The 26743-nt window shown below is 40.2% G+C and overlaps 1 protein-coding gene across 23 annotated transcripts in view; it reads left to right on the top strand.

Moving 5' to 3' along the window:
- plekha7b (pleckstrin homology domain containing, family A member 7b) overlaps positions 1-26743 on the top strand; it is a 500085-nt gene that overhangs the window by 450347 nt on the left and 22995 nt on the right. For 16 of the 23 annotated variants that reach the window (XM_078549249.1, XM_078549250.1, XM_078549255.1 and 13 more), the window contains 6 exons: positions 352-460; positions 3697-3920; positions 4615-4806; positions 5554-5671; positions 7136-7227; positions 8710-8907. In XM_078549249.1, coding sequence (XP_078405375.1) covers positions 352-460; positions 3697-3920; positions 4615-4806; positions 5554-5671; positions 7136-7227; positions 8710-8907 — 933 coding nt within the window. The remainder of the gene's footprint in view (positions 1-351; positions 461-3696; positions 3921-4614; positions 4807-5553; positions 5672-7135; positions 7228-8709; positions 8908-26743) is intronic. The other 7 variants (XM_078549252.1, XM_078549256.1, XM_078549254.1 and 4 more) reach the window with 1 other exon arrangement.

Raw genomic sequence — 26743 nt, 5'->3', positions numbered from 1 at the left:
CAACTGCTATCTAGTAGCTCCTTATGTGATTTGCTATCAAATTCTGTTTCATAATGCTCCAGTGAAGCACCTTGAGACCAAACCAGGGATTTGCTTGGTTGGTATGGCATAACTACATATTACCCTTGGTGCTCAGTTGGTTATCGACTTGTTAACAAAGTTGCCAGTTTGGTTCCACTTTCACTATCCATGGCTATATTATGTAGCTCCTTTAAGTGACAAATAATTGTCTTGCACTGATAGAATTCCAGACCAAAGGGTTTTTTTCAGTCTCTGGTCCCTGTGCCCGAACCTGAGGTTGCTTTGTCCAATTTGAATTTGTAAGCTGATGACTGACTTTTCTGCATTCAGGATCAAGAACAGATAAGAAAGGATCTGTGGAGGATCGAGGATGTTTTGGGAGGCCTCAGTGTGAATAAGAACAACTATAGGATAATTATTGAATCCATTCAAAATCCTGGTGAGTGAAATTTTAGAAACTTGTTTGTGGTTTTCTTTACCATTCTGTGGCAACAGCTTTCACCTGCAAACTTATCCCAGGAAGATTCCATGGCGTTATTTGAAGAAAAGCAATGAGTCCTGGCCAACATTCCTCTAAAATAAAATTATGAATCAATCATGTTTGTTACAGTTGGTGGGATCTCGTTATGCATAAATTATTGCCTTGCTTGTCTACATAGTAATGTAATTGTATTGAAACAAACAAACAATGTATTTCAAAGTAATACATATTGTGTGAAATACTTCAAAACATTTCTTAGAGATGTGATACACATTTGATATGTTTTGGAATTTTTTTTTGATCTACACAGTAAAGATTTGGCAATGAGTGATGTAAAATGTGGGACTCTTGGTGGGGGGGAAAAAATGATTTTGCACAGCTTTAAGAAGCCCCAGTTCCCATGCTGTTATCAGTTGAACATCACCCATGTGATTCAAGCTCCCTTAACAGGCAGCAGATTAACACCCATATGATTCCAGCTCCTTTCCTGATTCGCTGTGGTTCAGTACTTGTAACCCAGAGGCAAAAGTGCTACAAGGTTGTAGGTTCAATCTCACACCAGAGGCTTGATCACAAAAATCTAGGCTGACACTTGAGTACAGTAGTGAAGGAGTTCCTCACTGTCAGAGGTGCCATATTTCAGATGTGTCTTTAAACTGAGATCTCATTTGGTCTCTCAGGTGACACTACTTCAAAGAGAAGGGGAGTTATTCCCAGTTCCTGACCACCATGTATCCCTCGGTCAATGTCAGAAGAATGATTATCTAGTTGTTAACACACTGTGCACAAATTGGCCACCCTGTTTTCTACATTACAACAATGGCTACACTTCAAAAATACTTCATTGGCTGTAATGTGCTTTGGGACGTCCCGAGGTTGTGCAAGTCTCTGTAAATACAAGTTTTTTCTTTTGATTAAATGTCACTCATGTGATTTCAGATCCCGTACTGTTGTCAGTTAGACATCATCTAAGAGATCCCCACCTCCCTTAATATGTTTGAGCTGACAAAAGGGCTGTGTTCAAACCATTAACTTATCTTTTTAAGACTGGTGGTGGACCTACTAATGATTGTCTCGCATTTTCAGTTTTTATTTCTGCGCCTCAGTATTTGAAAGCTTTTTTCCTCTTATCTGTGTCTCACCATTTTGTCCTTTACATTGTCATTATTGGAAAAAGACTGGTGTACTAGTCTTAGCAGAAATCCCACCACTTTGTAGTTTAAAGAGAGAGAAAATCCAGCTAACCAGGAAATAAGCATGTTCAGTCATAAGTGTATGTCCTTTGGCTTGGTGATCCTTGGTGCCTTTGGACGTTTTACTAACTTAAATGTGCTGTATAAATGCAAGTTGTTTTGTTCAAAATTTTCAGGAACTGGCCGAAATAATAGCACTGCTAAATAAAAGCAAAAGCTAACCTTGGATTAAATTAGCTGCTTTCCTGATTAGTTACAGAGTTGGCTTTTCATCAGGATGTCTGCAGACTCACTTGTAACTCGGGTTTTGATGGTTCAATGTTACGGCAGTTATAACATGGAATGACATACCAAATGTTAACATTGCAGAGTGCAACTCAAAAAGCCAGCTATTTTTAACCTATTTTAAGCATTAGTGTCAGCCATGACTCAGTTGGTGGTAAATTTGCCTCTGAATCATACAGTTCTGGGTTCAAGTCCCATTCCAGTGGTTAAACACACAATCGAGGCTGACACTCCAGTGCAGCACTGAGGGAACACTGCGCTGTTGGAGATGTGGTCTTTCTGATGAGATGTTAGAACAAGGCCCATCTGCCTGCTCGAGTGAATGTAAAAGATCTCATGGCACTATTTCAATGAAGAACAGAGGAGTTATCCCTGTTATCCTGGCCAATATTTATCCTTCAATCAACATCACAAAAATACATCATCACAGTGCTGTTTGTGGGAGGTTACACATATTGGCTATTGCGTTTCCTACATTGTAACAGTGCTTACACTTCAAAAAAGTACTTCATTGGATGCCAAGCGCTTTGAGACATCCAGTGGTCATGAAGAGCGCTATATAAATGCAAGTTTTTCTTTGTTTTTCTCATGACCTTTAGCATTGTTGAAACCTGTCATTTAGTATAAAGGTTGGCAGCATTATAGAATCACCACTTAAGATTGTGGCAAAATAGGGCAGGACAGTTAAGGGGCAAGGCATGTTTTAAATGGAGAACTGCTATGTGTGTGTCAGCTCAAATCTGATTACCTAAATTGAAGCAATTCCTCTATTTGAAAAAATATTAGCTGAGCTAATTCAATGATTAATTTGAGTATGGAATTAGTTTGAAGAATTATTTTGAGCAACCTTTTGAAGGTTGTACTACATACTAATTTAATGATTTATAATTTGGTCAGTTGTTGGATCACTTGAAAGTTGGGGAATATCACCTGATTCCATGGCAATTTATTAAGGGGAAGATAAACATCAATCATCAATTCATGGTATACAAGCCAATGATGGTGACCACTCTTAACCATCTACTTATGCAGACCAAACAATGTTTAAAGAACGATTTCAGTTATGCAAGGGACCATAATTACTGTTTGCTTTGCATTGTTAAATTCAAATACCAGTTTTCATAGAACCTGAATTTTATCCCCTTCAAAATGGAATCTAAAGTGAGAGATTTATCACTGGTAACCATTGAAGGTAGCGACAGTGCATCTTAATTCAAGCTGGCATTGACCGTAGTTGACCAACTCATTTCTTCACTCTTTATTTAAAAAGTACAAGTTGACTTGTGCCTATGTTCTCCACATATGGTACCCCCCCCCCCCCCACCACCCCAACCAACTCTTGAACTTGACCTCATACTGAGGTTCTCGACAGAGACTACTTACATACCCAGATGGAAAGAGAATTGTTCAGGAGGGAGAGATAGGCAATGGATAGGTCACTCTAATTATCTTTGTGTATTTCCAAACAAATGATAAGATGTGTTCTTTGGCCACACAAGCCAAAATCTATCAAATTTTGTTTGATAAAGCTCCTGTGAAGTGCCTTTGGACGTTTTACTAACTTAAACATGCTGCAAAAATGCAAGTTGTTTTGTTTAAAATTTTCAGGAACTGGCCCAATTAATAACATTGCTAAATTAAAGCAAAAGCTAACCTTGGATTAATTTGGCTGCATTCCTATTGAGATTAAGAATGTAATTTGTTTGTTTTGTGTAGAAAGAAAAACTGTGCCTTCAGTGCCTTCCTCAATGGTGCCTTCTGTAATAAATACACTCACAATGAAAGAGGGAAAAACTACTACTCAGCTGAGTCCCTCAGTCAGTCCGGTGCTGCCTTCTCCAGGGCCTGTGGAAACACAACTTCAACCTCAGCAACAGCCTGTTAGTTTGCCACTGTTCAAACCTCAACCCCTGCCTCAGTTCAGACAACATCAAAAGGTGGTAAGTCTCTCCATATATCTGCCAAATATAGTATAAACTTCCTTTGGGTATGAAATAACTGAGATTTTCACTTCAAATGAGAAGGGGAAATTTTTCAACAGATGGAAGTTTGGCATTTCACACCCATGCCAAGACTCCTGCCCATGTTGATTTTCTGGTCAGGTTTCAAACCCACATAGATTAGTCTCTTATATTTTCACATTTTGGGAAAGGGAAATTACATTTAACCCGACTAGATCTCAACTTCACCTTCTCATCAGTTCTCCCAAGTGTTCCTTTCTTGAAGGATATATATAGTTGTTCTTTCAACTAATTTATTCTAACTGATTCAATTGCTTCTCACGGTGTCCAATTCCATGTCTTTTACCCTTTGTGTATCGTTGTTCTGCTTGAATTCTCTATTTAACCCTGATACTTAAATTATGTCCCCTAATTCTTTAATTTGTCTCCATCAGTTTTAGCTGCATTCTTCTTAGTTTTAGAAAACCAGTTATCTCTAAATCAATTTTATTGCCCATGACTTAGATTACTGAGACATGGTATCATGTGGTTAGCCTATATCAGTGCCTCTCAAAGACAATGTTCTCCCTTGGTACAATGATCTGTGCTCCAACTGTGGTGTTACCAATGTCTTGTACAGATTTGATATCATTTAATGATGTCTCTTTTTAATCCTATTAAAAATCTCATGTAGCTGGAGGATCAAGCGCCTCCTCGACCACCGCTCCCTCACATGTACAGTCCTGATGACCAGCCACCAGCTGTACCACCTCTTCCAAAAGATGCTACAGTCATCAGGCACACATCAGTTCGGGGACTGAAACGCCAGTCTGATGAAAGGAAGAGAGACCGGGAGTATGGTCAATACATGAATGGAGATTACAAGGTAAGCAAATGAAGTATAACTGATGGCAGAAAAATGGCCATTTGCATTATATGACTGCATACAGTGAAGACTGATTGAAGTTTCTTTACAACAAATCATTGTAGTAATTGTTTTTTACAACTGCAAAGTGCTTGTACAAGACAGAACTTTCAAAATATAGTGCAGTACAAAATCAAATTTATCTAAAGAAAGTCTAATTTTGTACATCACAAGGCAATTATGAATGAGAAATTTTATTTGGCTATTCTGCATCCAGAAAGACTCAACAGTCTTCCCATTCCAGCATCTAACTGCTTCTTAAATGGCTCAGGTTTTTTCACCTTCACTGCTCTGTTTGGAAGTCATTTCCTGATATTCATCCAAATTTACCTTTTATCAGTTTGGCTCGGTGTCCCCTTGTACTGCTCCCACAACTCAAAGTAACATTCCAGATTTTATCTTTTCCGTTCATTTAACCATCTCTGATATAAAGTGACTTCTTGGGAGCCTTTTTCCAGGCTGAAATCCAAAATTTCTCCACTAATTGGATCATTGACACAAGATCAGTTTAGTTACCAGACTGCTCAAGGTCTGTTCTTACCAATCAATTTTACAGATTGGTCAAATGGTATTGCAGATTATGAAAAAAGGGCCCATCATTTGGACATCATCTGTCAAGTGACTAAGATATCACTTACGAATAGTTTGTACTGGAAGTGGCTTTGGGAGAATGGTTTCTGAATTGTCATGTTTATTTCTTTGTTACAGTCAGAGTTACGTACTTATATGAGTGAACCCGAACTCATATCACTGGGAAGCGGGCTCAACAGGACTACAGCTGGAGCCTTGGGCCTAGACAGTGGTTTGCAGACACTGCCAGGTAAAGGTAGGTTAGGGCAGATAGTAAAGTGTTGGAGTATTTTTTGTTTTCTTTTACTGCTAGTGTTTCTCCACTCCTAGAGGCGTTGGCTTCTTGCATGAGTTTGGTTCAATATATGGCCTCCACTGCCTAACGCACATTGTGTGTACATGTGCACGTGCATGTACGTGTGCGCGCATGCATGTACGTGGGTGCAGGAAAACACTAACAAATGAACAGTTTGTATCTAAATGGCTGAGATCAGCTAACTCTACATGTAGTGAAGATCAGACCTGGGACTTTCTTGTTTTCTATTCCTTGGCTAATTACTGCCATAAGAAATTGAGGTATTGGGGAAAGCGCTGTGTCAGAAGATGTTAAAAGTTGTGGTAATGGGGGTACAGTGCCAACCAATAATGGGGTGCAGATGTGTATCTGCATTCGTGTTACAGTGAGGCTCACAGCAGAGACCAGGAACTTCACAGGAGGAAAACTGGGAAGATATGTCACAACTGTAGTTCCTAGCACCTGGTTTCTCAAAGTGACATTGGCAGGAGTAGGTTATCAATATGTTACCACGACAAAGCCTGGCTGGTCCTAGAAAACACATGAAAAGAATTTCACTAGAAAATATTTCAGCAGGAGTCACGAGCAGATCTCTGTTGCACTGCTTATGCTGAGTCAAAAGGTGATGTCTGAAATGTGAAACTTAAAATGTGAAACAAGGCAGCCAGGATTCTTATTAAAATGAATTCAGTATGCAAGAATTTTAACATATAACGGATTGCAATTTAGATGTATGGATTTCTTATCTATAAACAGTGAAAACAGTTTCAGCTCAAGTATGTCATCCTGAAGCCTGTGCATACTGGGCATTCTGATGGCCCAACTGGAAACTTCTTCACCTGGAATTATGGAAATAGACCCAGAAACTGTAGCAAAATAATTTTTCTTGCTTCAAATTGCTTATCCAATTTCTATACCTCTCATCTCTTGAAGCTCTGAACTGACTCATTAACATTTGATTCCACAGGTAGAAATTGCCCAGAGCTCCCTTGCCTAAGTGGTGATTATTCACATAGGAGCTTTGAGATTGAAGGCACTGAGTGCTAGCAGGATATCTGACTGTGAGGACACAACAACTGAGCCTAATCTTGTCCTCACTCGATGTCCATGCACCTCGGGCATCCAATAGGTGTTGCCGTATCAGGACTGGTAACCCTGGCCAATTTTCAACAGGCCTAACTTGAGAGATGCTGATTATGGTGTGTTACCAGTAGCCCAATTGAGATCGGCTAACTCAGCTGAGACTGGCAATTGAACCTAGGTATTTCTAGATCTGTGTAATTCAGAACAATTAAATCTGCACTAAAGCCAAATTCTTAACACTGTGCAACATGTTGGTAGGACCTTTGTAAAACTACTTCCTTTTTACTCAGCATAAGGAAAAGCCCTTTTCAAAACAGGTAACTTCCATTTTAATGTTCTCAGGGTTGTCATCATCTAATTCAGGACTACAGCAGTCATCGACCATACCGTCTTATGTCACGCTTAGGCGGAAAAATACTGAAACTAGCTCTAAGGTAAAATTGTTTTTCATCTATGTTTCTTTTTGGCTTGCACTACAATTCTCTTTTAATCGCTAAGTTAATTTTCCCTTAAGTTGTGATGGAGGGCATATTAAGTTTTCATGTAGTGTTGGTTTGAAGTTTTTAGCAGTATAATTATAGATTTTCTTCTTCCAAACTTGAGAGAAAGCATTTTAAGTTATTTAACACTAGAGTAAGATACTGTTAAGTACACAGAAATCGGAGGTGGTGTTAGTAATTTCAGATGTTGTATTAAGAGCATTGCACAAGAAATTTGTTGCCCCACAATAAAGAATATTGGTAGAGGTACATTTTTTCCTGTAATGCAGTGGAACTAATGCATTAAATACATCCACTGATAACACTGAAAACAGTTCTCAGAACAGTTCTGTGTACTGAGATATTAAAGCAACATGATCTGAGCCCTCCCTAGTTTCACTAGCTAGTACCAATGCACTGCAGAACTTATTCCAAGTTGAAGACCTCCCCCTTAAATAGAATCAAATAGCTACATTTCTGTTCCCACTGCAGTATTATGTTGTTCCACTTTAGTGCCTAGGGAAGAAAGAATCTGGAAAGACTGTAGCCAATGTAACCAGCACAGTGCAGCTGAGCTCACTTAAAGGAATTTAGGGAACACAACTGTACTCTATTCCTATGCAGTTTGAGTCTGATTCTTTGAAAGGTTTCTAGGGATTGATTGCCCTTTCCCATTTTCATTAATTAACCAAAAATGTTATGATGTAAAAGACCAATGTCTTCAAATTGCTATGTATATTTATTGAAACAATATAATGCATTTTTTTCAGATATACTCTTCCCTTAATGTATTTTTTGAGCCTCAGAATCTTCTTTCAGGAACTACTTCTCCTCAGAAGGTATACTTAGTACACCAATCTCCAGTTGCTGCAGTATAAAGGAGATGACTAAAATTCTAGAGAAAAGATTCACCATCTCAACTCATTTTAAACAATTTCTTTTGCCTTTTTCCACGCCTGCAGCTCTCAATCTTTGATTAATAGGAACTTGGATGCTTAAGTGCTTCATGTGCAGTTTGGCAAGAAATTTTCTGCATGGGCTGCTGATTTTTGTAGTCAGTAGGCCTTCTGATTATGAAAGCACTTCTAAAGTATTAAATGTCTGGATTCAATATGGTTCCATCCAGTATCTCTTGCCTTTCCCTGACAGCAGTTGTTCCAGAACTATCAGAACTATAACTTCTGGCCTTCTACCATCCCCCTCCCCCCCAATCTAAAATTGAAAGTGATTAGAGAATAAATTTTATGAGAAAAGAATACTTAATATTTACCTAAGTGGGTTGATTAAAATGCTTAATCCATTTTTTAAAAAATTCCCATGTTTAGAGTAACATTATGCAAAATGCGTAAATGCTATAAGTTTTGGTTTGTCTAAAAGACCTATAAAATAACATCTCATCCCCCTTTCCCTATGTTGTTGTTGTTGGTGGTGGTACAGGAAAGGCCAAAGAGTGCCTTGGAGCGTCTCTATGGAGAACACCAAAGAGGTAGAATGAGTGCGGAGGAACAATTGGAACGTATGAAGAAGCATCAGAAGGCTTTGGTCCGTGAGCGCAAGAGAACACTGAGTCTTGGAGAACGGCACTCTACTTCATCCCGGAACTCTTCCAGACCATTCTCTGCTGATGTTGGCTCAGTACGTTAGTTTCTCCAAAAAGTATAGTAGCAAATAAGAAATGAGATAGCTGAGGTAAATAGGATATGTATTTCTTCCATAAGAAGGATCCACCTAAATAATGGGACTGATGAAATGAATATTCTGCTAAATATAATCTGAAAGGATTATGCAAAGTATTAGCAATTATAGCATAATTAATAAAATGAGCAGCTGCTCATTTTTATCAGCGAGCAAATGTGGGAAGATTATTTGGTGTAACTGCAGGTAAGTTGGTATGAGGACTGTGCGGTTTGAGTAGAGTTTGAGTGTTTATTAGATGGTTTTGGATTTGGAATAATGGTCCATGGGGGAGAAGATGTTATGTTAATAGAAAGTGCTTTCACTATAACCCACATAGTTAACCATTTCATGCATGGAGCAGCTTGAGCCTTTCAGAACCTTCTGAAGCAGTTTTAATGACTAGAAACTCTTTATTTAAACTAAAAAAATGTAATTATTTTTGAAAACTCTTTCTAGAATTTGAAGATGCCAAATATGCCATTTTGTACTTGAAAAAGATCTATTTAAATTTAATTTGGAAATATATATTGGTGCTGTACTATTATCCAGAAAATTTCAACTAAAATGCTTTATTTAATTCTTCATAGAATTAATAAAGTACTTTAAATGATTCCAGTTGCCAATGAATGTGGATTAAACAAATAGACTTGTAAGAATTGATAGTCAGGCTCCTTGCCATTGAATCTAAAGTTTCAACTATAGGTGCTGATAAGGCTCAATGTTCCTGTACTGATTGCTAAAGGGCATTAAGCAGCAACTCTGCAGCCAGTACGATCAATGTGTTGCTTCCTTAGGAAAGAAATAAGAAATAATTGTAAGTGAATGGTGATCCCTCTCCGTCACTAACCATGTGCAATTAAACCACTTGTTGGCAGTTAACCTAGAGTGCAGCATTAGAAGCTGCAGTAGCATTACCAATTGTATTGTACGCTGTACCTTTTGATTTTTCCTTGCGAAACCTCTATATCTGAATCAATGCACAAGTTACCCAACTGTTGGCAATCACCCATTTCTCATGCTTTCACCATTAAGACCTTTACTTACTTGTCAGTAACATCTAACAGGATGATTTGTCTTTTGTGTATTACCAGGCCTCACTGTGTTTCTGTATCGCTATGCTTTGTGGTTCTAGAATAGTAATGTAGTACTTAGAACCCATTTCAGGTCCTTACTCTCTGTAACTGTTCCTTTTTGGGTCTAATATTGCAAAAATTAAGTCACTTTAACTCATCCTTAAGCCAAACAGATAAATGGCAGAGATTTCTGTTACCAGTTTACTATATTGCTGAATATTTCTAACATGCTCAATAGCTAAGGAGATCTGTAATGAATGGCTATGTTGATATCAAGTGTCCACATAGACCCTGGCAAAATGGTACTGGTTTAGCATAGCACATTAAGTAAATTACTAGATACTGTTGTCCCATTACCTTAGGCCATTTTAAATTTAAAAAGAGTCTGAATTCATAATTTTCAATTACATTTCGAAATAGCAGCCTTCAGTCATCAGTGACAATTTGCATACATTTGGATACTGCCTGTTTTTAATATACAGAATTCAGCAGGTGTTGATACTTGGTGCAAAATCGCTGTCTATCTCTGGAAGTAACCCCGAGTAGAATCTAACCTCTGACGAGGTCAAGACCTGGGGCAAACAAAAATTAACACATACGTAAAACAACTTGGAACTGAATTGTGAAACAAATAATTTCATTAGGTGGAATGTGTTTTGCTGAAGTGTCCTTAATATAGTAAATTAATTGCCTGCACTTTTAACAAATGGTTTTATATATACATTTTCTGGTTTACCAGCATTTGTGCTAAACTGAGTTTTTATCACGTATAAAAATAACTGCCAGGATACCCAGAGCAAAATTGTATACTGTAAAATTCCATGTAGAAGTTGCATCTTCATTACCAAGTTATGATGTCTAAGTAGTAAGGTGTGATCTGTATACCAGTGCAAGTTTTTTTAAAAAATAAATAAATATGCAATTTTTAACCAAAACAAACACTATAAAAATAGGATGCAATTTGTACATGGGTGTAATTTGTAATCTGGATTTTATGGTAGCTAATAGAAAATGATGCAACGTAGTTGTGAAATGTAGATGGCATTTATTTGTTATTTAACTATATAGACTCTCACATCAAATGTAGTTTGCTATTATATGAAAAGCAAATAAATCTGATAATTAAGACATTAATCTGTGATGGATTTTCTTATCATTTTGACTAATCTGTTTTGATGTATTTTTATGTATTGATGATTAATCCCATCACATTGAGGCCTGGTTCTAGATACAAGCTGTTCAATTGTTAGTACTTGTGTGCACGCACGCATACTCGTGCACGCATGCATGCATGCACGCACGCAATCACGTGCCCGCATACACACAAAATATCTTGCATTCACATGCAAGCCTTTCATTTTAATATAATATTCTTGCAATTGAAAGGATCATTTTGTGACTTCATTCATCAAAAAACTAAATAAGATCTATGAACATAGTCTATCACACAGTCAGAAATATTGAAAGTCTATGTGACTTTGGAACAAAGTGATAAAATTTCTTTGCTTTCCTTTTTTTCACTCTTTCCCTAATTTATGTCACATTTGGTACTTGTGCATTTTCAATTCAGTAACAAGGAGTGGTTGAACTATTTGCTTCACATCTGCGAAATGAAATTAATGGCGACCACCTAAATTATGTATAAATGTAGCTTTATTTGTTAGCTTTTCATGCCTTGAGTATATTCCATATCCATAGTCTGAAGTTTAGTTTGCAAACTATTTTCCTAATTTAAAACTTTTATGTATTTTGTGTGTATAATTGGACAGTTTTACAGGGGGAGAGGTGTATTTACTGCTCTCATTTAAAAAACTCATTAGTTTACATGCGTGCTTTACCGTTTGTATCTTCAAAAAGAGTATTTGAGCTTCATAGGTGCTGCTTAATTTTCTGAATAATGTGACTTTAATCAAAGTGAACTAGAAAGTTGTTTCTTACTTGCCTGAATCTTTCATTATTTTCACTACACAAGTTCCCCAGAATACAGCATTTTAAAGTTGAACAAGGATTTTTAATAAAAAGAAAAAACTGCGGATGCTGGAAATCCAAAACAAAAACAGAATTACCTGGAAAAACTCAGCAGGTCTGGCAGCATCGGCGGAGAAGAAAAGAGTTGACATTTCGAGTCCTCATGACCCTTCAACAGAACTGAGTAATATTAGGAGAGGGGTGAAATATAAGCTGGTTTAAGGTGGGGGGAGAGAAGTGGGGTTGGGGGGGTGGTGTGGTTGTAGGGACAAGCAAGCAGTGATAGGAGCAGATAATCAAAAGATGTCATAGACAAAAGAACAAAGAGATGTTGAAGGTGGTGATATTATCTAAACGAATGTGCTAATTAAGAATGGATGGCAGGACACTCAAAGTACAGCTCTAGTGGGGGTGTGGTGGAAAGACTAACAGGGCATAAAAGGTATAGATTTAAAAATAATGGAAATAGGTGGGAAAAGAAAAATCTATATAAATTATTGGAAAAAACAAAAGTCAGGGGGAAGAAACGGAAAGGGGGTGGGGATGGAGGAGGAAGTTTAAGATCTAAAGTTGTTGAATTCAATGTTCAGTCCGGAAGGCTGTAAAGTGCCTAATCGGAAGATGGGGTGCTGTTCCTCCAGTTTGCGTTGGGCTTCACTGGAACAATGCAGCAAGCCAACGACAGACATGTGGGCAAGAGAGCAGGGTGGAGTGTTAAAATGGCAAGCGACAGGGAGGTTTGGGCCTTTCTTGCGGACAGACCGCAGGTGTTCTGCAAAGCGGTCGCCCAGTTTACGTTTGGTGTCTCCAATGTAGAGGAGACCACATTGGGAGCAACGAATGCAGTAGACTAAGTTAGGGGAAATGCAAGTGAAATGCTGCTTCACTTGAAAGGAGTGTCTGGGCCCTTGGACGGTGAGGAGAGAGGGGAAGTAAAGGGGCAGGTGTTGCATCTTTTGCGTGGGCATGGGGAGGTGCCATAGGTGGGGGTTGAGGAGTAGGGGTTGATGGAGGAGTGGACCAAGGTGTCCCGGAGGGAACGATCCCTACGGAATGCCGCCAGGGGGGGTGAAGGGAAGATGTGTTTGGTGGTGGCATCATGCTGGAAATGGCGGAGGATGATCCTTTGAATGCGGAGGCTGGTGGGGTGATAAGTGAGGACAAGAGGGACCCTATCATGTTTCTGGGAGGGAGGAGAAGGCGTGAGGGTGGATGCGCGGGAGATGGGCCGGACACGGTTGAGGGCCCTGTCAACGACCGTGGGTGGAAAACCTCGGTTAAGGAAGAAGGAGGACATGTCAGAGGAACTGTTTTTGAAGGTAGCATCATCAGAACAGATGCGACGGAGGCGAAGGAACTGAGAGAATGGGATGGAGTACTTACAGGAAGCAGGGTGTGAGGAGCTGTAGTCGAGGTAGCTGTGGGAGTCGGTAGGCTTGTAATGGATATTGGTGGACAGTCTATCACCAGAAATTGAGACAGAGAGGTCAAGGAAGGGAAGGGAAGTGTCAGAGATGGACCATGTGAAAATGATGGAGGGGTGGAGATTGGAAGCAAAATTAATAAATTTTTCCAGGTTCCGACGAGAGCATGAAGCAGCACCGAAGTAATCATCGATGTACCGGAGAAAGAGTTGTGGGAGGGGGCCGGAGTAGGACTGGAACAAGGAATGTTCCACATACCCCATAAAGAGACAGGCATAGCTGGGGCCCATGCGGGTACCCATAGCCACACCTTTTATTTGGAGGAAGTGAGAGGAGTTAAAGGAGAAATTGTTCAGTGTGAGAACAAGTTCAGCCAGACGGAGGAGAGTAGTGGTGGATGGGGATTGTTCGGGCCTCTGTTCAAGGAAGAAGCTAAGGGCCCTCAGACCATCCTGGTGGGGGATGCAGGTGTAGAGGGATTGGACGCCCATGGTGAAGAGGAAGCGGTTGGGGCCAGGGAACTGGAAATTGTTGATATGATGTAGGGTGTCAGAGGAATCATGGATGTAGGTGGGAAGGGACTGGACAAGGGGAGAGAGAAGGGTGTCAAGATAACGAGAAATGGGTTCCGTGGGGCAGGAACAGGCTGACACGATCGGTCTGCCGGGACAGTTCTGTTTGTGGATTTTGGGTAGGAGGTAGAAGCGGGCCGTCCGAGGTTGGGCGACTATCAGGTTGGAAGCTGTGGGAGGAAGATCTCCAGAGGAGATGAGGTCAGTGACAGTCCTGGAAACAATGGCTTGATGTTCAGTGGTGGGTTCATGGTCCAGGGAGAGGTAGGAGGAAGTGTCTGCGAGTTGACGCTCAGCCTCCGTGAGGTAGAGGTCAGTGCGCCAGACAACAACAGCACCACACTTGTCAGCGGGTTTGATGACAATGTTGGGGTTGGACCTGAGAGAACGGAGTGCAGTAAGTTCAGAGAGAGACAGATTTATAATTTATAAGAGACATAATTTATATAGATTTTTCTTTTCCCACCTATTTCTATTACTTTTAAATCTATACCTTTTATGCCCTGTTAGTCTTTCCACCCCACCCCCACTAGAGCTGTACCTTGAGTGTCCTGCCATCCGTTCTTAATTAGCACATTCGTTTAGATAATATCACCACCTTCAACACCTCTTTGTTCTTTTGTCTGTGACATCTTTTGATTATCTGCTCCTATCACTGCTTGCTTGTCCCTACAACCACACCCCCCACCCCCCCACCTTAAACCAGCTTATATTTCACCCTCTCTTAATATTACTCAGTTCTGTTGGAGGGTCATGAGGACTCGAAACGTCAACTCTTTTCTTCTCCGCCGATGCTGCCCGACCTGCTGAGTTTTTCCAGGTAATTCTGTTTTTGTTAAGGATTTTTAATATTTGTTTATGGGTGGGGAAGGTGCAGGGATGTCAGCATTTATTGCCTACCCCTAATTTTCTATCAGAAGGTAGTGGTGAGATGTTGTTAAGTAGAGTGTTCCTGGATTTTGACCCAGTGACAATGAGGGGATGGCAATGTATTTCCAAGTCAGAATGGTGTGTGACATGGAGGGGAACTTGCCGGATGTGGTGTTCCCATGCACCTGCTGCCCTTGATCCTCTAAGTTGTATAGATCCTGGGTTTTGAAGGTGCTGCTGAAGAAACCTTGCTGAGTTACTGCTGTGCATCTTGGTGCACTCTGTGGCTATGGTGCACTAGTAGTGGAGAGATTGAATGTTTAACTTGATGGATGGGGTACCAATCAAGCGGGTTGCTTTTGCCAGGGTGATGTTGAGCTGCTTGAGTGTTTTTGAAGCTGCACTCATCCAGGCAAGTGAAGAGTATTCCATCACACTCTTGACTTGTGCGTTGTAAATAGTGGAAAGGCTTTGGGAGACAGGAGTTGAGGTATTCAGTTTCTGACCTGCTCTTTAGCTAGAGTGCTGGTCCAGTTAAGTTTCTCATTAATGATAATCCCCAGGATATTGTTGGTGGGCGATTAGATGCTAGTAATACCATTGAACGCCAAGGGAAGCTGGTCATTGGCATTTTTGCGACATGAATGTTACTTGCCACTTATGAATGTTGTCTCAACTTGCTGCATGCGGGCTCTGATATTTCTTCATTATCTAAGCAGTTGCAAATATAATTGAACACTCTGCAATCATCGGTGAACATCCCCGCTCTTGACCTTATGTTATGACGTTGCAGATGATGTGTGCCAGGCAGATCAAATCAACTTGATCACGCGGTCACAACTGTTTTGCAATTTGTTTTTAATTTTGAGATGCGTGCCCTGAATTCATAAGTAATAAGACCATAACAACTTCAGAGGTTTTTAGAAAACTAAATTAAACATTTATTAACAAAAGAAAAGATTTCAAGCGCATGCATAGGTCTATAAATTACTACTATAATAACTCCTAAAACCCCTAATTAATCTGGCTCCCAGTTACACCTCCATTAAGGCAACAGTAAAAACAAATAGATTTAAACAGACCCAGGCAAAGCAACACAATACCCTGGGCAGTGGAATTCAAATTGAGTTTTCTCAGCTTCGGTTCCTATAGACAACAACTTGATGCACAGAGGCTGGAGGCTTTTCACACTTGTGTTAGATCTTAGAATGCCTTCTCCTCTGACACACAACCTCATCTCCTTTACACACGTTTCTCCCTTTTTAATGCAAATTCCATTGTTGCGCTATGTCTTTGGAATTTTACCTTTCTCATAATATGAGTCTTTTCATAGTGCTCACATTATCAGTAACCTTTGGGAAAAATAAACACACTGCTTGGCTTAGCTTCATCTAACTAGGTTTAACATTCTACCAGCTCTTTGAAATTCAAACCACCCTAATTTATCTATAAATGCAAATTTTCCTCACACCTCACATTCTAAACCTTCAGCCATGTTTACTCATTTAGCATTTCAAATCTAGCTTCTTGTTGATGACTCAAAGCCTCCAGACCTGCTGTTTCCAATTCAATTAAATCTCACACACACATATATACACACACACACACAAACTATCCAAATCCCACTATTAACCCACTTTTACAATAAACCACAAGTTATGAGAATTATTATGTTTTCGTGACACCTTTATGATGAAAGGAAGGTTAGTGCAGCTGAAGATGGTTAAGCATAGAACACTACCTTGACAAACTCCTGCAGCAATATCCTGAGGCTAAGATGATGGACCTTCAACAACCACAACTATCTTCCTTTTTGCTAGATATGACTCCAGCTAATAGAGAGCTTTCCACCTGATTTCACTTGACTTCACTTTTTAATGCTGTCTTGATGTCTAGAGTAGTCACTCTTGGATCACCTCTGGAATTCAGCTCTTTTGTCCATGTTTGGACCAAGGCTACATTAAAGTCTGGAGCTGGATAGTCCTGGCAGAACCCAAACTGAGCATTGGTAAGCAGTTTATTGGTGAGTAAATGTCACACAGCTGTATTGGAGCAGCTTGACTAGGGGTGCAACTAGTTCTGGAACATAAGCCTTCAGTGCTGTTTCAGGATCTATAGTCTCTGTTCCAATATGCTCAACTGCTTCTTGATATCACATGGAGTAAATTGCTTGGCTCCACAGTCATTTGAGGATGGGGCTGTTTGTGGCACCTCTTCCTCCCGTTAGTTGTTTAATTATCCACCACCATTCACAACTGAGTGTGGCATGACTGCAGAGCTATTATCAGGTCCATTGGTTATGGATCATTTGCCTCTTTCAATAGCATTTGGCTTCTACTGTTTAGCATGAATGTAGGCCTGCATTTTAGTTTTAACAAGATAGCACCTCATTTTTGGTGTGCTTAGTGCTGCTCTTGGCAAGCTGCTCTACACTGATCATCGAATCAGGTTTGATCCCCTGATTTGATGATAATGATAGTGAGTAATATGCCGAGCCATGAGGTTACAGATTGTGGCAGAGTGCAATTTTGCTGCTGATAATGTCATGAATGCCCAGCTTTGAGCTGCTACACCTGTTCTAAATCTATCCCACTTAGCACTTAGGACACCCGTTATCGTGTTGTGTGGCACCAAGTGTGAAGATGGGACTTGGTCTCCAGAAGGACTATGCAGTGGTCACATCTATCAATACTGTCATGGACAGATACATCTGTGAGAAACCAATTTGTGAGGACAAGGCCAAGAATTGTTTTTTCCCCCCTCGTTATGGTTCTCTCACTTGGTGTAGGGGTAATCTGGCAGTTATGTCTTTCAGGACTTAGCCAGTTTGTTCAGTAATGGTGCTACCAAAGTGGTCTTGGTGATGGACTTTAAAGTCCCCCACCTAGTACCCTTGCTACCCTCAGTGTTTCTCCCAAGTGTTGTCCAACATGGCTGATTTATGAGCTGAGGTTCATACCTGGTGATGATGATGGAATCTGGAATGATAATTGAAAAGTATCATTCCATAAGAATGACTGTCAGGCTGTTGCTGAACTTGTCTGTGGAATCTCTATTTCAATTCTAGATGTTAGTGGGAGGACTTTGCAGGTAGAATAAATTAGAGACATGTCTTTATAAAGCACTTCCAGACACAAAAGGCTCTATTTTATCAGAATAATTGCCTTGTACCATTGCTGAATAATTATGCATCTCCCTGGTCTAGCTCTCTACACTTATCTACACATCTCCTATCAAATTATTTGGATTTTTAGTGTGATGCATTTTGTTGGTCCAATCTTAAAATAGCCTCCTCCTTTTCTTCCATATACAGACCAATTGAATTTGGTGCACCTGGCCAAGTTTGAAGGCTGATTCACTTTTCTCAGCTGGCAGCTTGACATTAATCACATTCCAATGAGCCAGTTTTCTTTCTGATGAGGGAGTTTGTAACTCTTTGTAACTGATTTCAATGCTATCAAGCATAGAGTTCAAAAAATTGCATATCATTGCTTGCCAGGTGCACAAGTTATGTCATTCCAAATAACACACTCTTAAGTGAACCAGTGAAGGTGAACATAGCCAGTTTCCAGACAAACAGTGAATTATTGGCATTTAGTTTTCGAAAAGCTGTGAGCAGGTATCTGTGGTAATCAATGACAAGTCTCATATTTAAGTGTTAGTGGAACAAAATGTAAATGCTCTGAATGCTAAGCATAGCTATGAACTTTGGCAGAATTGGTGGTATTGAGGTGATTTTCCAGATGGTATTTGCCATTGGTGTAAGCCACAATGTTCAGATGATGTTCCATGACTTGCCTATTGAAGTGCACAATTATTCAATTCATATCGAAGATTCACTGCACAAATACCCAAGTGGACAGGCTGTTAAAATTGAAGAAGGTGGAGTAAATTGGAGTCAGTCTTCATCTAGCAGCTCCAGCCGAAGAGAGCTCTATTTTGTGTGTACTGGAAGCTACATATATTAATACACAGGACCCTGTTCTTTGCAGACAGAAAGGACATGTGTACACATTATGCTTGTTTCAGCTAAACGAAATAAGTGACAGCCATTCACTGACTCATTCCTCAGGGCAATGCCTTGACCGACCAGGATCAAGCTGCCTGGTTTAAACTTCAAACAATGCTTGGCAATTAACTGTCAGTCACCATGAATTAGTGTATTCTCCATGACAATACCTCTACCAGTCAGAGTCCACTTGCCAACCAGTTGTTGTTTTCCCCCTTATATTGGTATTCTTGTGAAGTGTCCTAATGAGCGCTTCGACATGTCTTCTTTTTTCAGCAAAAGCTCAATTTTATAGGAACAAATGCAACAGAGAAAGATGGCCCCCTGTAGGTTGCTGGATAATAGGAGACCAATTTCAACTCAAGTGGATGGGTTTTGAATGAGTTAAAATCTCGTCCTAAATCTCAAGCCAGTAGCTTCGGTGTCTGTCTGGAGCTAGTCATAACTGTGAATACCCACTGCACCATTCAGAGGACATGGCTGAGGTGCCATAATAAATCTAATGCCTCACTGTGCACCAAGGTGGAAAACCCTACCATAATTTTGTATTCATGTTGTATATTAAGCACCAGTGCTATCTCCCTCCTGGTACAAGTTTACAGTACTGTGAAAGCTTCACATGATTATACATGCACCTTAACAACAGCAAGGGCAGAATTTTGCCCTTGGATGGCAGGTGGGCCCCACTGGCTCGGAGGCGGGTGGGCAGCCGAACTCCGCCGCTAAAACGGGGCCAGCCGCCATTTTGAGTGGGCGGGCCAATTAAGGCCCGCCCAGCGGCCTTCCTGACAGGAAGCGCTATGCGCTTCCTGTGTGCGGGGTGGAGGGATTCCCCTTCTATCAAAGTGCACTCTTTCGTGCATGTGCGCGAAAGAGCGCACTGCTCCCTGAGGCAAAGTGCTGCCTCAGGGAGTTTACTGACAGGTAAGAAAAGTCAAAAAATAGAGAAATATTAAAATTATTAACATGTCCCCCTCCTGTGACAATGTCACACGAGATGGGACATGTTAATAAGAAACACAAAAAATTTATTAAATTTTTTAAAAACGGACATGAAACTTCATCCCGCCAGTGGATGAAGTTTCATGAATAATCTGGAGCCTGCTGGGGCTCCTGGCCTGCCCACCAGCCTTAAGCTTGGACAGGCAGGGTCTTTAACAAAGTGAATTAGCCTGTCAATGGCCTTAATTGATTTCGCTGTCCGCCCGCTTTCCTGAAGATTTAAATGGACCGGGATGACGTTGGGGGTTCCTCCCGACGTCATCCCGCATCATTTTCCCCTCGGCAAGCAGGCCCTCCCCCAAATTGCCAAGGGGAAAATCCTGGCCCATATCTCTAAGTACTGCTTTTCTCCTCTCCCTTAAAATGTTTTTTTTCCCCTGATAGACTCTTTCATCTACTTATAGATGTATGATGCATATTTAAGTAATTATATCCAATATGGGGCTGCTCACTGACACAATGTCATATACATCCCTCTGACAGTTTCAATTATTCACTTCTTTTGTTCTTCAGGAGAGAAAATCTGCATGATATTTCTATGAGGAGGCCCTCTTTCCCCTTGAGGCCAAGTGATCCTTGTCAGAGAGGCAATTAAGGGAGACGAGGATTAGGAAAAGGAGGCCTGGCCCTAGCTCAGGGTTTATACTAAACCTTTTCAGCTCTATGTTACTTGACCTGTTCACTCATTGGCACCAAACCAGGTTATCTATTTTGCTGAAAGACACATGTGAAGATTTCTTTTTCGAGATTATTGTAGGCGTGCTGCATGAAGTTGCATTGCAATCCAAAAGAACAGCACCTCATAGCGTGCATTCTAAACATGTAATGCACCAATTGAGAGTGAGGTGAAGAAATGTGCACTGGATGATACACCTAACATCAGTGAGCAGGAACAGTTGGTGTAGGGGTATAGGAAGAGGAGGAATCTGCTGTCTTTAGCAGCTAAGGATGAACCTCTGGACATAAATTCAGAGATTAGGGAACCCAACCTGCCTTTTTTGTTTTCTTAAAACAAGGTATGATAACTGAGCATTAAAGATTGTTGCAGAGTTAGCTTCAATGAATGATATGGAGGAGTCCCTATTTGCACCTTGTTGATACTAGTCTCCATCCTCTACCTTGGACAGAGTTAGGATTGTGTACAGTGAATTATCGATTAGGGCTTTACAATCTTAAGTTCTGCCATCAGAACTGTGGGGTTTAGTGAACATGATGTGCGACTGCTCACTTTCAGGGACATATAGAAAATGACCAATCCTTGCTGTTCTTCATTGCTTTCACCTTCCTGGTGTCCCATGTAGATTTTTTTTAAATGGTGAAGCTGTGTAACCTGGTGCGGATTATGATCATGTGGAATAGTTTGACCAGGCTGTATTGCAGGATCCCTCTGATTTGTCTAGGCTTTAATATTCCTATGTTATGATCGGTTATGACTCTGGCCACCTCATTATACCTATGCTTGGGAGGTGTATATGACAAAGTGGCCAAGCTTAGGGTGTGCCGAGTAGCCTCCATTTCCTAAGGGCCAACCTTGAACTTTTGGGTTCTGGGCCAAACAATGAGACCAAAGTGGTTTGCTTTAAGGCAAAGGCATTAGAACTGCTACCTGGAAAGTAACTTTTCATCTACACGATCCTATATAGCTAGTTACAAACAAGCTTCACGTTGATGGAATGACAACTTTACAAATACAGTTCTTGTATGCAAGGTATTGGAGGGCCACATGGGTTTAATCAAGGGCCACATAGGTGAAATCAAGGGCGCCTTGAAACTTTGGATATTGTTTTATTTGAAGAATGTAGTGCCCTCTTATGTTGTTGCCATTTAAATTGATAATTGATAATGCTGCCAGCTCCATCAAAAACACATTAGTCTACTGCTTCATTCATCTGTGCACTGCAGATTGATTAATATTTCTGGCGACCCCTGCAGCAGCTTGGAATGAATCTCTGAGGCTATAAGTTAAGTGTTATGGCCTTGACAGCTGTTGGTTTGCCATGTCTGTCCTACAATTTGGCTACAGATCACATTACAGCATACGGCACAACTTTAACGATATTCCCGTTGAATCTTAACCTATATCTACACTGTTCCTCAGCTAGTCCAAGTAAGTTTGTTTTGTCTTTTGGTTTGTTTGTTAATGGTGGTTGGACACTTGGTTGACATCTCTCCATTTTTCTCCTTTTCCCATTGTTCCCCTCAGAAAGATAAATACAGTGGAATTTCCATAGGGAGATAGTAAGTATGAAACAAACCAAACTTAGCCTAAAATTGGTGCAGCAAAACTCCTGCAGTACTCAGTTGGCTTAAAAAGGAGAAAATACAGCAAGGCCCTATCTTTAATTGGGAAAGCATAAATTTGTAGTCTGGACCCTAGATCATGCCCAGTTTATGTAAAGGATTTCTTCCCTAATCTCATCACTTTACATGCCTTGACATTCATGTGCTATTTATCAGCCCAATTTATCAATCGATCCAGATCACCTGATCAGCCAGCTGTTAATTGTTTGTCACTATTCAATCCCCACCTCATGTTTGGAAAATGTTGTTTTGGGGGATCAATTTCTAAACAAGCTGTAATGATGTTATCTAGAGTTAGGGATGACTTCACTGTACCGTGGTGAGGGCCTGGGTTAGCATGAGGGTGAGGTTAGCAGTGAGTCAACTGCAATTTCCCTGTGTAGTGAAGCAGGGGATGGGGCCTGAATCCTAAAGTGCTGCAAAGTGGATGGGGACTAGGGAAAGGCTGTAGATCTCAGATGACTTTCGTTGTGAAATTGGCAGGAGAAGTGTAATTGTAGGGCAGTACCTGAGGTGTCCAAGATGCTGTGCAATGGTGAGGGAGGGGGCGTTTGAGAAGATGTCACTATAGAAAGGGAACTGGACTAGGTAAAATGCTGCTCAGTGCAAGAAGAGGTTTCAACACATTGGAGCAGGGAGGGGTAAGATAACAGATGATTTGTTGCTCAGTATTGTGGGGATATGGAGGAGAATTGGAGATGGAATGGTCCTCGATAAGGATGCTGAGTATGACGGATGATTATACATTGCCATATCAAATGAAAAGAGAGGCTTGCACTTACATAACTCCTTACATGACGCCAGGATGTCCTAAATTACCTTCTAATCAACTGAATTATTTCTTGAAGTACAGTCATCATCATAAGGTAGGAAATGTGGCAGCCAATTTGCACACATCAGTGTTCCGCGAACAACAAATTGATGATAACCAAATGGTCTGATTTTTAGCTGTTTGAGGGATAAGTATTGACTAAGACATGGTGATGGGGAGAAGGGGGAAAGCTGGCCTGCTCTTCAAAATAGTGCCACGGTATCCTTTACGTGCACTTGCATCATGAAGAAAGAGTGCAGTTCTTTCGGGCAGCCGAGATGCGAGATAGCCAGACAGGCAATACCCCAGAGGAGGTGAAAGGAGTAAAGATCTGGCAGATGAGCAACAATGCTCTGGTTTAGTGATTTAACAGCGGTTGTGGAGTCAGGGGTCAGACACACAATGATCGGGATAGCATGAGGTAGGATGTCATGGTGGGTAAGGTAGGAAGAAGTCTGGGGAGCCATAAGAGCCAAGAAATATTAGGAAAGTTTCCAATTAGTTTACTAACTTCAAGACTTATATATTTGATAGTTATCACAACATTGGCTGCTGGCTAAGATAAAGTTAGACAGTTGCAAAGTGACACTTGGTGGCCAGAACCTGTAATTGCAAACAGATCAAACTTTTTTTTCTCTGTTAACTGTCAATACTATACACTCACTATACTGCAGTTCCTACTTTGGAAACAGATATTGTGCGAAATTTAACATTGAAAATTCCTATCACAATGCCACCTACATGCATAACAGGAACTGTAGGTAAATTCTGATACATTTTTACAATGGGGTATCCACCTGAGATAGTGGGCCAGAATTTAAAGTAAAAATAATAAGCTAACAGCACTCTCAGTTATTTATGTTATTTATTTATGCAAATTGGACAGTAATTTCAGGTGAGCATGGACGTACGGTTAAGCTTGCAAATTCAGAAATTGCAACAACTTCACTTAAACAGTGTGAAAGCTGTTTCTTGCTGTCCAGCTCCCCATTCAAACATATTGTCTGGAGTGACGTTCCTGTGCTGCCATCCTAGCTACAGACAAAACTTGTCACAGAAAATTAGGGTGTATCCATTTCAGTCTAAGTAGCATTTTAATGGTGATAAGTCTTAATTACTAATAAACAACCTCTCTGGCTCAGAAAATTAACTTTTGCAAGTGTGCACTCTCATTCCTTCAGATTTTAATTGTTAGAGATTTTAAAAAGATACTTTTTTGTTGATTTTTATTTCTATTTCCCTTTTTTCTCTCTAAAACAAGTCTACCTTTCCGTTCTTCTTTAGCTTTCTGCACCTGGTTTGATATTGAATTTGCTATTCTAACTTGTATTTTCTAGCTTAGACTCCATCCTGTTCATTAACAGTACTTCAATCTGATTGGGTAAGGAGACACATAGCTACTTGTCCTGTTTACACAAGCCCCAAATGCCCTGTAGTGTGTGTTGTGCTGTTTGCAATGGGTATAGGCAAGTCTACTATTCATTCAGTAACTACAGTAAATTCTGGCCCACTATATCATAGGGCTTGTTGCCACTTGGAGCGGTATTCTTTTTGCTGCAGTTCTTTGTGTTTTGAATTCTCACTACAGCCTTTCCAATTACAACACAAACGGGTTATTAGTATTTTAAAAAACCAGCCTATGATAAAGACAGGACTGGTTTGTCTTGTGAGACTATTAATGTTACAACATGAAAGTACAGTAAGTTTGAAATACATAAATAAGTCAACTTCCCAAACTAGCTATCATTCAAATGTATTGAAGATTTTACAGCTGTTTTAAATGGTTCAGTCAGTTAGTTAATTCAGATAGTCATCATCTGAGCGTGGCTGTTTTAACAGAGCCTGGTGTTCAAACCTCTTGAGTTTGTGACAGTCATATCCTAGCTCCAACGGCCCTTTGCTTGAGAAGCCTGGTTTAAATGATTTGGCAAAAAGTCATACTCATTTTTTAAATTGAGAAAGTTAAATGAAGGCACTAAATACAGGAGATCATGAAGTTTGAATGAAGTGGGAAAAAAGGGTAATCAGAAAGTAGTGATTACATAATGTGAAGCTTGGAATTTGACAGCCTGAAGATTGTAGGAGGAAGGAAATTCTGAGGGAATTTAGGAGTATCTCATTTGGAATAGGAGACTTCAACATAGATATGAGGAAGTGTGTGTAGGATGGTACATTTGGAGTTTGGCAGAACATGAGAGAATGCTTAGTGTTTAACACAGCACAGATGTAATATTGTCAGTGCAATCTGCCGCATACTCAATTCTCCTGTATAATCCCACAAAAACTTAACCAGAAGAATTTGCCTTTGAATCTATTTCCATTTCTGAATGTAATGCCAATGGTGATTAAGTACTAATGCAAGTCCAAATTGAATGCCACTTCTGCAGATGCTGACAACAAAAATCCAGATAATTGCTGTGAATTAGAGAATCTTTTGTATAATGGATAGTGTTGAGCAATCTGTATTGTACACATTGTCACTACATGGAATAAACAGACATGTGAATTACTTGGCCCTTAAACAGCATTGTCCTTTTTTAACTATGTAAACTTTACAAGATATGAAAACTGGAATGAAAATTTGGAACAATCCTTTGCCTCGGTAATTGCCAGACAATCGAGCTTCATGTCGTGTTTGGCCCTGTTTTCTACTCCTTGAGCCAGGAACCTTGTGCTTATTCTGGATGGTTATAATAGCCTGGTAATACATCACAGGATACATCTTTTGCAAAAGTGCATGCTTTATCAGTGGTCTTCAGCCAACTAACATTGCAAATGGGAGCGAACGTTATGCTCCTAAGTCATGCTCCAAGAATGGTAACAAGAGGAATGAAAAGGGAATAATTCATTGAAACTCCAGCTAAAGATGTTCCTGCTGCCTTTTAATCCTATCACTGTATACCAGTCAGTGTTATGAAGAGATTGAAGCAAATTCAGAATACAAAACAAAGGCTGAATCTAAGTATGGGGGTGTCCAGTGGTGGAGACCAGCTTACATTTCCTGTACCAGAAATGTCATCATCTTAATCAACAACAAGTTGCATTTATATAGCACCATTAACATAGTAACACCCAAACATATTTCAAACGAGCATAATCAGAGAGAAAATTGACAAAACCAAAGAAGGTGATGTTCAAAATTAGGAAATACTTGCTAAACGAGGTGGCTTTAAGATGCGTCCTAAAGGAGGTGAGAGATGGGGAGAGATTTGAGGAGGGAATTCCAGACCTTAGCACTGAGGTAACTTTTATTTTATCCTTAAAATAATCATGAGAAATATCTTTTGAGTAATGCTGAGCTTTTTTTATGGGTTACTTTTACTGTTGTAATCTGTGCAGTGTGGATTAATAAAACACTGCTTCCACAAAGTGGTGTCTTGCTTCTGTAGTCAGGTATCGTATGTCCTATCTGCAACCGTATTGTGCTTTACAATGTCTGAATAGCATAGGCTACAAACACTGACCTAAACACAACACTATTCCCTCCAGTGTTTGTACTGAGACTTGTCTGGGAAAGCAGACTGAATTAAGTACAAGTACCAATTGAAAATCAAAATGTTGAGTGGTTTGCAGTGTCTGTTGCTATTGGTTTAAAACTCTGTTTCTGTCTCATAACTTGCTGCAACTGTGCTGGGAATACTTCAACAATGTCTTTTTTTCCCATTCTGAGATGTTCGCAAGCCAAGGTGAAAAGCCAGTATTCAAAGCCATTGCACCACCCATCCCACCAATATTTTGCACAACCATTCTTTGCCAAATGTCTC

Source organism: Cetorhinus maximus, chromosome 9, assembly GCF_964194155.1.
Source record: "Cetorhinus maximus chromosome 9, sCetMax3.hap1.1, whole genome shotgun sequence".
Lineage (NCBI taxonomy): Eukaryota > Metazoa > Chordata > Chondrichthyes > Lamniformes > Cetorhinidae > Cetorhinus > Cetorhinus maximus.
The sequence above is the reverse complement of the archived record's forward strand: the minus strand, read 5'-3'. Positions and strand labels throughout refer to the sequence as shown.